At 42.2% G+C, this 13,791-nt stretch overlaps 1 protein-coding gene across 1 annotated transcript in view; it reads right to left on the reverse strand.

Moving 5' to 3' along the window:
• Nucleotides 1–241: 241 nt before the first annotated feature.
• cni (protein cornichon) overlaps nt 242–13,791 on the reverse strand; it is a 43,901-nt gene continuing 30,351 nt past the window's right edge. Inside the window, exons 3-5 of the mRNA XM_080277651.1 lie at nt 10,096–10,208; nt 9,290–9,433; nt 242–469 (exon numbers count right to left, since the gene is read on the reverse strand). Coding sequence (XP_080133777.1) covers nt 439–469; nt 9,290–9,433; nt 10,096–10,208 — 288 coding nt within the window. The 3' untranslated portion in view covers nt 242–438. The remainder of the gene's footprint in view (nt 470–9,289; nt 9,434–10,095; nt 10,209–13,791) is intronic.

Genomic DNA, 13,791 nt, shown 5'->3' on the forward strand with positions numbered 1-13,791 from the left:
TCACAGCCCCATCTTAACCCTCACAAAGTCCACATCATCCACAGTGTCCCTGGATGTCCAGGTCAAGACTCTTGATCAAACATATGATAAACTCATTATTGTAACTCACACTTATTTTTGCAGGATGGAAGAAGACATAGGAGTGCTGACTCTTCCCATGTTTCTTGATCTTCCAGGGGAGGGGGGGGTTAGTTAATGAAAGTAACATCATCTTGAGTATGGTATGGATTCTTTCCATGTTTCTTATCCTTCCTGCAAAAGTCCATGTAAATCCAAAATCCAAACCATAAGGAGGAGTTCATCATAAGCTTAATAAATGGTCTGAAGTTGTGGTGGACTAAGTAGCTCCTGTCTATGTTGGGTGGTGGATGCTAATGGTAGCAAAGGGTTCGGGTGAAGGCTTCAGTTGATAATATCTCCTCATTGGGCCTCTTGAGCTTATGCCGCAGAGATGAGGGACACGATCATTCTGTAGAGGAATGTGGGAATAGAATGGAATGTTACTGAATGACTATGCACAGTATTAACTCTTATAAAGCTGCTATCTCAGTTTATGACATTATTCTGGTTAGAGATAGATTACTCGGAAGAGGGAGACCCAATGCACTCAAATTCATCACTGAGTACAGTACAGTACTTACTCCATATAACTGTTTACCTGAGTAACAACAAACAGTATCATTCAGGTGAAAGTCACCTGCTAGGAGGATTATGATAACAGTGCCTAAACAAACGTTTTGATACACGGGACACAAATGTGAACAGATTTTGAAATTAACATTTTGCTAATTTATAGGATGCCAGGAATTCAAAATTCCAGTTACTGTACTAAAGCACAGCTGAAACAATAAATATGTGCATCTGAAACTTATAACTCCTTATGCAGCATGTGTTAGGAGTGTAATGCTGTATGGCAGTGAGACCTGGGCAGTAAAGGAAAAGCACATGCCCATGCTCAAACGTACAGAAATGACAATGATTAATTGTATAAGCAGTGAATCCCTGAGTGCGAGGTCTGGGGGGGAGAGGATTGGTTAACGATGAGAGTTTAAAGGCTGAATGGGACTGGAGTGTATCAGTGTTGTGATGAGGAGAGGTAGGTTGAAATGGTTTGGGCATGTGGAGTGGATGGGGATGATAACTGGGTACGAAGTTTGAAGGTCAGGGGTAGGGTTGTGAGAGGCAGACCGAAAAAGACTTGGGACGATTAGGGAAGCTGCCAGCATGAAAAGCTGTCATTAGGTGACCAACGCAGACACATGCAAGCATGCTGGAGCCTTTAAAAACGAAACAAAACATACTGCACCCAGCTTCACATAACTGAAAACCTAAACAATACACTTTGTAAGTAAAAAGCAACAGAAAGACATCCACACGTTTTAACCCCTAGGTGCCAGGGGTTTTCCGATGCCGCCCACTCCTCATTATGGGGGATTTTTGTGATTTTGGCAAAAATACCATTATTTCAAACCCTAATATCTGCCAAACTAAAATAGCTAGTGAAAAAATTAAAAATACATAAGACTCATCAACTCTTCCACTTTCAAATAAAATTATCTCCAGATCTCCAGGTGGTCCCGTCAGTGAGTATGCATAAGTTAAAGATGACTGGTTATCCATGTTTTGGTGGGCTGTTTCCGAGCGCGCCACTGCCAGTGACCTTGGATTCGCTGGCTTGCATTGGCGGCTCTGACCAGAATGGTGATTGCAACACTGCCTGGCCTTCCTTCTGGAAAACCCGGAATTTTCCACTCTACCTTCAACTTTTCCTTGCTCACTGTTGTAAGGATGAGTCATCACCCTGTTCATGTGGCTCCCCATAGGGTTTTTCGTCTGTTTCATAGTGCCACTATGTCTCGTAGGTGTGTGGGAAAAGAATAGCCCTTTGATTTTCTGTACTCACTTCTTGTGTCAATTATAATAATTTCCCTCTACTATGGAACTTATATTTGCACTTGACATCATGATTATGGGTAATTGCACTTTGAGAAGTAAATGCTCTACCTGTTTCACACAATATTATTGAGTATGAGGTAAGTACTTATACTAAACTTGTGACTCATTTGTACTAATCAGTGGCAACATGAAAATATTAATAATGTTATACACAACTTACATTTTTTGTACTTCACATTACAAATACGCTTATTCTCGCATATTCACCATTATTTTCAGATTAACGAGGGAAAAAATTTAATTATAGCCAACCAGGTCATTTTCTTTCTCGCCCGTGCACTCCTGGTTTTCTTTCATGTAGCAGGTAGGGTTATTCAAGGTATTTCCAATCACTGTTTCACAAATAACCATAAACAGTAACACTTACTGCACTGCACTTGTAAAATTTACTATAAAACACTTATATCATAACACTTACTAGATATAACTTATAATATCTTACATTTCACTTATAAAAAAAAAAAAAAAAACACACTGGTGCATACCTGTTTACTATTTACAATTTCCCATACACCTGCTCAGTCACTGAGCCACTTCCCCGGCAGTAAGGGCAGAACTTTCGAGGGGGATGATGATGCAAACGGTCCCAAGTGTGGGGGAGCAGACTCAGAGGAGGAGGAGGGTGAGGAAGATATCATTCTACACCCAACCAGTGCCATGAACGGACTGACCTGTGTGTCAGTGGGGTACCTTGGGTACCTACCTACCCTATGGTTGTCAAAGAAAATGGTCGCCGGTTCAAAGGGTGGCGAGAAGATGCTTGCAGCTATACACGTCAACCGGTGTTGCTCCATGCCCATAATCATGACGGATATATATGTCAACCAGTGCACAGGGGTTAAAGGAAAGTGCAAAGCTAGTGTGGATGGAAAAAGAGTCATGAACAACACACTGACAAAAAGGAAATACGAATGCAAAGAGGTCATCACTGTCACCATCATCATCACTATCATAAACTTTTCACATACACATAGTGAGGATATCAAAAGCAAAGCTCTCTGGTTCCACTGGTTAAAGAAGAAAGATTTCTGCTGGAATATTCTCCCTCCCATCCACTACAAGAGTAAGAAAAAAGGCTCCCTACAATTAACTGCTAGGCAATGCAATCAATATACGGGGGAGGACAGAATATCTGTCCATCAATCCTGCCCTTTTTTTGTAACGGGTTATTTTCTTGATCCCAGATCACTAGGAATTGAAAATGAGATAAAAAATGTGAGAACAGTACAGTACTGAAAATTGGTTCTGTGAAAAAGTTATCCAGAAACAGTTCTGAATGTATTACAAAATGGAGTAAGTAAGATCACTGTATGGGACAGAAGCATCTGGTGAGTCTCGCTGTATTTAGCAGCATAGGATGGTTAGTTCAGAGGTGCAGGGGACTTTGCATCAAACTATGAAACTTCTGAAACTCTTACGGTGTATGCATATAGGAGTACCAGCTGGGTGTTATCAACGTTTCTTGGTTACAAGCTACAGTAATTACTTTTTCCTCTCTCTCCAGATGAGCTGATACATAAACATGACAATTCATTCATTCATCACCAAAAAAGTGAAAAAGTGAATATAACACTTTATCATCATCATCAGGACCTCCTTTCCCACCCCTGGGCAGGGTGAGGAGTACCGGTAGCAATGTCCAGACAGCCCAAATTTGCCCAATACAGCCACGCTTCCATTCGCCTGCCATTCAAGCCCCCAGAATTCTGGCTCTATTGGATATGCCAAAAACATTCACCACATTCAGTAGCTTTACATATCTAATAAAACATTTTAAATGGATAAACAGGGGTGCTATGGGAGTAAAATGTGGGCACTGCAATAGTACGGATATGTTCAATGAAGGCATGATAGAAACAGTGTCAAGGAAAACCTTGAAAAGTATGACTGGGGACTGGGAACACTATTAGAAAGGACCACTATATGTCAAAGGTAAAGGTAGGGGCATACACTACAAAGCATCTAATTGCAATGCTAAACTCTCCAACTCAGGTGTCTGGGCATCACTATATATGATGTGGAAGAAACATGTGGGCTAATGTACTGTGGAATGAGAAATTGGTGAACCAGTGTACTGGGGAGTGAGAAATGAGTGGACCAGTGTGCCGGGGATTACCAAAAAATGAGAGAGAGAAATTGGTGAACCAGTGTACTGGAGAGTGAGAAATGAGTGGACCAGTGTGCCGGGGATTACCAAAAAATGAGAGAGAGAAATTGGTGAACCAGTGTACTGGGGAGTGAGAAATGAGTGGACCAGTGTGCCGGGGATTACCAAAAAATGAGAGAGAGAAATTGGTGAACCAGTGTACTGGGGAGTGAGAAATGAGTGGACCAGTGTGCCGGGGATTACCAAAAAATGAGAGAGAGAAATTGGTGAACCAGTGTACTGGGGAGTGACAAATGAGTGGACCAGTGTGCCGGGGATTACCAAAAAATGAGAGAGAGAGAGAGAGAGAGAGAGAGAGAGAGAGAGAGAGAGAGAGAGAGAGAGAGAGAGAGAGAGAGAGAGAGAGCATCTACAGACGAAGTAACCTGAAGGCATTTGTTACTGCCATTCCCAGGAGGAGCAAAGGGTCAGGGATGATAAAGACATTATTTTAGAGCTTCAGCCTTCATAATCAAGGCCAATGGAATGTTATGAAGCTGGTTACTTTCAAACTGGGAAGCCCAGTTATGCAGCAGTCACACAGGAACAAGTTGAAAAAAGTTTATACCTACCAATTTTTCCCTAATTTTGAGAAACTTTTTATTTTTGGTCAATTTCTCAGGGCAATCACGTCTGTCTTTCCTTGCTGAAAAGTATCATCTTGGGTGCCTAGCGAAGTGAGACCTAAGATGGGGTTAAGTCTTGTTACTATCTATCTATCTATCTATCAACTGCCAGACGCCTTAATCTCTAATACAGGGTGGCCACAAACAAATCGCCTCCATGTTGCCCTGTCCCCCGCCACTTCACTGCCCCACTCCCAATTCACACCCCCCTCTCTCATATACCTCTCCACTCCATCCCTCCATCTCATCCTTGGCCTTCCCCTCCCTCTCTCCCCCTCCACCTCACTCACATACACTCACCTTGTCAGTCTCTCACTCTCCATCCTCTCCACATGGCCAAACCACCTCAATGAGTTTCTATCATCTCCACATGGCCAAACCACCTCAATGTGTTTCTCCTAGTGCTTCCTATCAAGTCCACATACACACCACAACGCTCCTTCACATCCTCATTTGTCAGTCTGTCTCTCCATGTGACTCCATAGGCTCCACTTAAATAACTCATTTCCACAGCTCTCACTCTTGATTTGTGTCCCTCCAACAACGTCCAAGCTTCACTTCCATACGTTAGAGTTGGTATCACAATACTGTCATGTAACAACTTTTTCATTTCCATGCTCACTTCCCTGTTTCTTATCACTGCCTTCAAGGAACCAGCAACCTTTCTTCATTGTTGTACCCTTCCAAGCACTTCACCCTCCAAACTTCCATCCTTACTCATCACACTACCCAAGTACTTAAACGTACTCACATTTTCCATTTCCTCATCATCCAACCTCACTGTACATTCACTGACTTCACCCCTCTTGAAGACCATAACTTTACTCTTCCCTGCATTCACCTTTAGATTCCGTTTCTTACACACTCTCCCAAACTCATCCACCAAGCCTTGCAGCTCCCCTTCATCTTCACTTAACAACACAGTATCATCTGCAAACAACAGTACAGGGAGTTTCCAAACACTGCCCTGTCTCACTAGGGCCACTCCAACATCCACTGCCCTTCCATGTATCTCTTCTATAACCCCATCCATATACAGATTGAACAACACATCCCTGTTTCAACCCACCCTTCAAATTGAAAAACTCACTCAGTTTACTATCCACATGCACTGCAGCCTTAGCACCCTCATACATACTCTTCACAGCATTCAACACCTTCCCATCTACTCCAAATATTCCTAATACTTTCCACAATCCTTGTCTATCCACCCTGTCATATGCTTTCTCCAAATTCATGAAGGCTGCATACAACTTCTTTCCCTTCTCTAGACACTTTTCCACTAAAGATCTAAGAATGAATATCTGATCTACACAACCTCTTCTCTTGCTAAAGCCTCCCTGTTCTTCTCCAACTAATTCCTCTGTTAATTCCCTGACTCTTTCAATAAGTATCCTACCATACACTTTTCCTATTACACTAAGAAGACAAATGCCCCTATGACTACCACACACTTCTTTTTCCCCTTTCCCTTTGTACAAGGGAATACTTATACCTAACTTCCAATCATCCGGGCCTTAACCTTCCTCCCAGGCCAATCTGCATATCTTCCACATCCATTCTACTAGTATCTCGTCCCCATGCTTCAGCATTTCACCATACACTCCATCAATTCCTGGGGCTTTCCCCATTTTGACTTTCTTCATTGCTTCCACAACTTCCATCCTACTGATTTCTTCCTGTCTTCTCACTTCCCTCCTTCTCCCAGCCATTCCCCAGCCACTTATACTCGCATTGCTTTCATTCTCTATGTTCAACAGTTCATTAAAGTGTTCTCTCCATCTGCTCATTTTTTCTCCCTTCTCAACTAGTAATCTACCATTTTTATCTTTCACTCCCCTACTAACTTAATTGCCACCCTGTCTGACTCTGTTCATCTCTTTCCATAACATTTTCTTACATTCCCTCCACTTTATACTCAAATTCCTTCCAAATTCCTCATCCACTCTCTTCTTACTCTCTCTTACTAATCTTTTCACATCTCTCTTCCTTTCTACATATAACTCTCTCTTCCATCTCTCAACTTCTTCCATGCCCCTATTTCTCATCCATTCATTATATGATTTCTTCTTTTGTGCCACAGCCTGTCTCACCTCTTCATTCCACCATGTTGTTCCTTGCACCCCCTTTCGTCTTCTCTTCCTCCCACACACCACCTCACATGCTGTACATATTTCCTCTGCGAATATCTTGCACACACCTTCCATGTCCCCCATCCGCTCTGATTCATATTTACCCAATCGTTCCTCCACTTCTCTCTTATATTCTGCCTTTTTCTCATCCTCTTGTAACCTTTCCACTCTTCTTACATCTACTCCTTCCTTCCATCCTTCCCTTCTTCTATTTCTCCATTTTACTTGGACCTTGATTCTAACCACCACCAAGTGGTGGTCAGAAAGTCCACTCCCACAACCTCTTTATGCTCTTGCATCTATTACAGATCTTCAAAGCTGGGAATAGCGCCGCTACTATTTTAATTGCGATGGTGGTAACGCCATTACTTATTTTTAGCCTGTAGCGGAACTGAGAGCGTCGCTACTTTTTGGCCGTACTCACATGACGAATACAGGATGTCAGCTAGATGTAGGCAATGCTAACACACACACACACACACACACACCTCTAACTACCCTCGTCTCTAACTCCCGCTCTCTCCCTCACTCTCTCTTTCAGACTAAGTCTTACTCACTACGTTATTATTTTGTAACAGTATGTTACTTTCAGTTTAAAGTAATGGAAAAAACATTGCTACTGTTTAAATAGCCTTTAAAAGAAAGCCCCAGTTCATTTTTACTTTTGTTTTCATACATATCTTAATTAGGTATCATTGAAAATATAATAAATCTATATAATATGTAGGCCACATTTTTTTGCCTTTTAAGCAACGTTGGGTCTGGTTAGTACTTGGATGGGTGACCGCCTGGGAACACCAGATGCTGTTGGCATAACGTTCTCCCTACGTGTCAAGTGGGGTTGGTGGAGGATTAGTGCCCCTCCCAGTAAAACAATTAACTCTAAGCCCTTGGCCACCCCATTTGGGATACATGGCATCTGGCAATGAATGAATGAATTTACGTATCTTACTTTCAGTAGGTATACTACTGTAGGTTACAATGTAAAAGAACATTTGTTACATTATACAGTAAGTAGCTTTATCCTGTACCTTCAGCTCTAAGCATCATTAAAGTGACACCGACATGTATGATTTTTTTTTTTTTTTTTTATTTCAGTCTAAATATACCCTGACATTACTGGTACACAACATAACCACTCAGACTGACTAATATCATCAAAACAGTATATAGTGTATTGCTTTATCACAGATTTTTGTTAACCTTTCCCTTGTGTACCTTTTTCTTAACCAGAGTAGCGGGAGCAGGACCAGGAGCGCCGCAACATTTCGTATCACGTAGTGAAACCAGTAATGCCACTAGTTTTTCGAGCTAGTAACGGGAATGGGAGCGCGGCTACTTTTTATTAGCAGCGTTCCCAGCATTGCACATCTTTGCATCCTTTCATCCACACACACATAATCAATCACTGCCTTCCTTTCATTCAGTTCACCATCCACCCTTCTCATCACTAGCCATGTATACCTGTGGATCATTTCGTGCCTGAAGAGGGTATTGGCTATCACCAACCCTCTCCCAGCACAAAAGTCCATTAAAGCACTACCAATCTCTATCCCAGCAGGCACACCCCACTCCCCAAATACTCCATCCACCTTCACATTCCTACATGACCATTCATATCACCAATCAAAAACACTCTCTCATTCCTTTCAAACTTTTCCATGCACACTCTACAAATGTCCAGAACTTTTCTCTCACTCTGCTTGCACGGTCTTGTGTTGGCCCATACACACACACTCGCCCACATTTGTAGTCCAACTTTCAATCTTACCCACACAATCCTTGAACCAACTGATCCATACTCTCTTATATTCTCCTTCCATCTGTTACTCACAACAATACAGACCTCTTCTTTTGCCCTCTCATTCTCACCTACTCCTGCACATACTGTATACCCCATCCATACCCCCATTCTCTCACACTCTCACCTCTCCATTCAGTTTCAGTTAATCCACATACATCCACTTTTGCACCCTCAAGCACCTGGACAATCTCTCTCTCTTTCACCTCATCATTTGCACCCCTCACATTCCAGGTTGCCATCCGTATCATGTCCTTTGTACGGTCCTTAGTCGCCATATTTTGGTCAGTCCTGGTCCGAGGCTTCTTGTTCGTATTTTCAGTTAGTTGTTTTTCGAAGAGGGACATTAACCCTCTTCCAACCCACTTGCTGTCACATACGGAACACGTGTCGGTTGGTTATAAGGTTACCACCCAGCGTTGTAAATGATTTCCTGCTTTACAGGACATCATTTGGCTTGCCACTCGAAGTAAAGCTACCCTAAACGCAGGGTACCACTACATTAAGTAGGTGGATGATGGGCGCCCCCACCTATCATATAATACAGTATTCAGGATGCATAAGAAGAAAACCAGCAAATGGGTCAACAAAGAAAATATTTTAAAACACTATACCACTGTGACCTTACCCATAGAGGTAATAAAAGAAGGCAAGAAGGTAGAACGCCAGCTTGATCCATCCCTCACGCTGACACTGTGACAACACCTCGTGGTTCATGATGCTGGTGGGGTCATACAACCCAGGACCACTCATCACGGGCCGGTTCCGGTATCTGCACAGAAAGTTGCTGCTTGAGGAACAGTCTTGGCAGTTGCTCTTAAACAAAAGAATTTTAAACAAATTTATGGAAGTCAGATAACAGGACATTATGATAAATCATCATTATTACTGCAACCACGTTTCACAGATACAACAAGATTGGGGAGACTAGATCACAATTCTCATCTCTTTCCCTCTCATCCATCATATGAATTACAATTTCCTGTAGCACATGGGTCAGACACTGAAAGTACCTCATCCCTTTGTCAAAACACAGGAGAGAAGATTCCAACCTCTACTTCTGTTTCCTTCTCTCACTCCCTTTTAAATATATTTTAGGAAACAAACAAACAAAAATTTTACCCTAACTTGACATAATGCACCATACTCATAAATCCCTCTGTTTTCAAGACAGCTCTGAGACTTGCCTCTGGCTTTGTAACTGAAGTACAGCATACTATACTCTACATAGAAAATACCATCAAATAAACTAGTATATAACTAATTAATGGCATTCATAAGATTTAAATGTGTATGAATTATAATAATGTAATATCAGTGGCCTGTATAAAATAATATGCTACGCTAAAATACTGATAAATAACAAATGTACATATGATACAGAGTATCACCTAACCCGAGAGATGGAGCCGGCGTGAGAGTATAGTACAATACCTGTGAATGTGGTAGAGTAAGAGTGGCAGGTTGAGGAAGAATGAGAACAGCTCCCCAGCCAACAGGAACAAGATGTTGAAGAGCAGGTGTAGTCCATACTCCGGCAACACCAGCTGATTGCACACACAAAAGGGTATATTGATGAAGTACAGGTATCATTAAGTCTGCTGTTGGGGATCAGGGATAGGCTACTCAGCTCAAACATTTAACCCACTGCGTGCCAGCTATTTGTAGCCCTATGGGTTGCCTCCGTGCTGGCCATTTTTTGACTTTTTATTTTTATTTTTGGCTAAAATGATAGATTTTGATGTGAAAGCAATGAATTTCACCATTAAAATACTCACTGAAGCTCAGAAATGGGTTTTATTGAGTCCTACTTACTCGTATACAGGTATTCCCACTCTCTTACGCTCGCCACATAGGTGAGAGAAAGCCGTTTTTTATGTAACGTACACTCGGGTATTTATGCAATGACCAGTACACTTTTCTGATTACTTATTACTTCAACATCTGTCACAATTTGCGTGTCTCTCTCACTGTGAATGCATTGTCTTACACTTACTTGAAGACTGGTACAACTTGACTTCACTATGTACAGTCCTGGTACTTACAAGAAGGTATTTAAAACTTGGCTGCACTATGTATGATACTTACACTTACAAGAAAGTATTTACAACTTGATTTCACTATGTATAGTCCCTACACTTAAGTGAAAATATTTACAACATGCCTTCACTATGTACAGTACTGGGTGAGGCACACTGGCAGAGTGAGGCAGAGCGAGTGTGAGGGGGTGAGCGAGTGGGTGTATGACCTGACTGCCTGAGGCATGACAGAGGAACAGATAACATACATGCCTGCCAATTATTACCCACGAATCTTGAAAAGTGTGGTCATGGTGAATGTTTTAGTTTTAAGCCATTTTAAAACGGCACTGGCACTGACTGCAGATTTTTATCAGATTGTTTTAAAACGGCACTGGGATGCGGCGGGTTAAGGAAAGAGCGATCAAATACTTTCCCCCAGTGTCAACATGTAAACAGTACTGGTAAACCCTTATAGGTCACATCCGGCGGGAATGCCTTCACCCACTAGACTACAAGCTGTCTATTTGTTGGGAATACGGTTACCACCAAAAAAATGATTTTGTCAGTTATACCACAGCATCTGGCCTGTCATCAGTACAGTCACCTAAAGGTTGTATCATATTAAGTGAGTGGATGGTGGACATTCACACTTACCTTCACCACTGATTATCCAATACACACACAGTAAAAGACACCTACAACAAAACACCACAGGGACATATGATGGTCTATGGCTCAAGTGACCTTGACCACAGTAATCTAGCCTCAGGTCCTCCAAAGAAGTAATGACTTTCTTTTTAGTTACAAAAGCTTTTTGAACCCCATCACTATGGTCATATCCTGTTTCAGTCTTGCTACTTCCAAACAATTTCTTATATGTTAGGTGAGTCCTTCTCATAATGAAGAGCTTGACATACTGTCTCTAACCTCTAACCAACGACAACTCTCCCTGAAGTTACACAAAATCCTCGGTTCAGTTGCCACAATGAAAGAAAAGAGAAGAATGGTAATCGGACTATACATCTTTGGCCTGTTTCCCACAGTTGCAAATGTTAAGAAGACCTTCAGCAAACTCTAGGCCACATTTTAAATATGGACTGGATGTGAAAAACCCAATTCCAACTTTTCTTTTCTGTATTGTAAGAGTTATTGGGTGGCTTTGACAAATAGCAGGCAGAGAGCATGTGGAAACATCCCTATGCAAATTCAAGGCAGAGAAGCTTCCATCACACCTCTTCTCCTTCCACAGTAAAGTGCATATACAGTACAGTAAAACCTCGATTTAACGGCACCCTATGGGGCCCTGAGAATACCGAAAAAAACGAAATTCTGTTAGATTGGGGCTTACACCTATCGATACCCCCGGAACTCACATTAACACATTTTAACACATTTTTAAGCATATAAACATGAGCAGACATACAAAATCAATAAAAAAAAATTTATATTTAGAACAAAAGAAAGCAGGTAGGTGTGGTGTTTTACTGTAGTAAAGTACTGTACAGTAATCCAGGTAAGTTAGTTGGCAGGTTGGAGTAGAAGAGATGGCACTACATAAATAAGTTCACTAAGTTATGAAGTCTATAACATTAGTTCTTAAATCTAACCTTACATGCTAATTTTTTTCACTTTGGGGTCAGGCTAGGTGGGAGGAAGACTGGGTGAGCATAAACATACCCAGTTGGTGGGAAACTTCAAAGAGACAATCAAGATGCACGCGGCGCCCGCCACATTTGAATTTCTTTCTAATTTTAAGGCATTTGGGTGGAATTTTTTAAATTTTTTTGCATAAATATTCCTCGGGAGATTTGTGCCGTTAGTTTGGGGTTGCCATTAGAATGAATGCCGTTAAATTGAGGTTTTACTGTATATACATGGTTAGCAACTGTTCACACCTTTCCATCCATCCATCCGCCATCCAATCCGACACTGCCCCATGAGGGGTGTAGAAGCCCGGGACTAGGCAAGTTGGTCTTGACATTTAAGATGAAAGTGACCAGCCTCACTCTTCCCTGTGTAGCATTACATGAGCAATAAACCACAAACACCCGTTGGATATAAACCTACACCGGCTCAAACTGACTGGAGCGCCAAAATTACCCACTAAACCACCAGGTGCCAAAATCTGGTTATATGGTTACCACCTAATGCTGTATGGTAGTGAGACCTGGGCAGTAAAGGAGGAGGATATTCGCCAGCTCAGACGTACAGAAATGACAATGATTAGGTGGATGTGTAGTGCATCCCTGCGTGCAAGGTCCGGGGGGGCTGGGTTTACGATGGAAGAGTTGAGAGGTAGGATGGGACTGGAGTGTATTGGTGTTGTGATGAGGAGAGGTAGATTGAGATGGGTTGGACATGTGGAGAGGATGGGGGATGATAATTGGGTGAGGAAGGTGAGAAGTGTTAATACTGGGGGTGGGATTATGAGGGGTAGACTGAGAAAGACAAGGGACGAGGTCATTAAGTGTGACCTCAGGGTTAAGAGACTGAACAGGGAGGCTGCAATGGATCGTGCAGCGTGGAAAGCCGCCATTAGGTGACCAAGGCCAACGCATGCAAGCATGTTGGAGCCTTTAAAAAAATGAAACAAAAAAATGAAACGTCATAGTAAATGGTTTCCTAGTGAACAGGAAACCATTTGGCTTGTCACTCAGTGTAGAGTCACCCACAGGCTGAAGAATAACGAAAGACTGAAGGAAAGAAAGACAGAAGAGGGAGTGTAAAGTCACCCGCAGGCAGAAGGACGAGGAAAGACTAAAGGAAAGAAAGACAGAAAAGGACGGAAGGAGAGAAGAATGGAGGAGAGGAAAGGGCAGACACTTGCGAGCAGCCGTAGGAGTAGACTGTAGCACCAGTCAAGCAGGGCAGTACTCCCAAGGAGGATGGAAAGCTGATGACAGGGAGAGCTGGAGCTCCTGTTTCATCAGCCCTCGGGACTAGGTCCCGACCATCCCCCCTTTGCTGAACTTTTTCAGTGACCATCCCCCCTTTGCTGAACTTTTTCAGTATCTCAGTAACACAGAGAGTAGGCCAGCATGCTCTCCAATACAAGTTTCTCTAACTATCAACACCAAACTACATGCACAGTACACACCACACTTCCTTT

This window comes from Coenobita brevimanus, chromosome 71 (genome assembly GCF_032717465.1).
Source record: "Coenobita brevimanus isolate Jiangsu-jjx chromosome 71, ASM3271746v2, whole genome shotgun sequence".
Taxonomy (NCBI): Eukaryota; Metazoa; Arthropoda; class Malacostraca; order Decapoda; family Coenobitidae; genus Coenobita; species Coenobita brevimanus.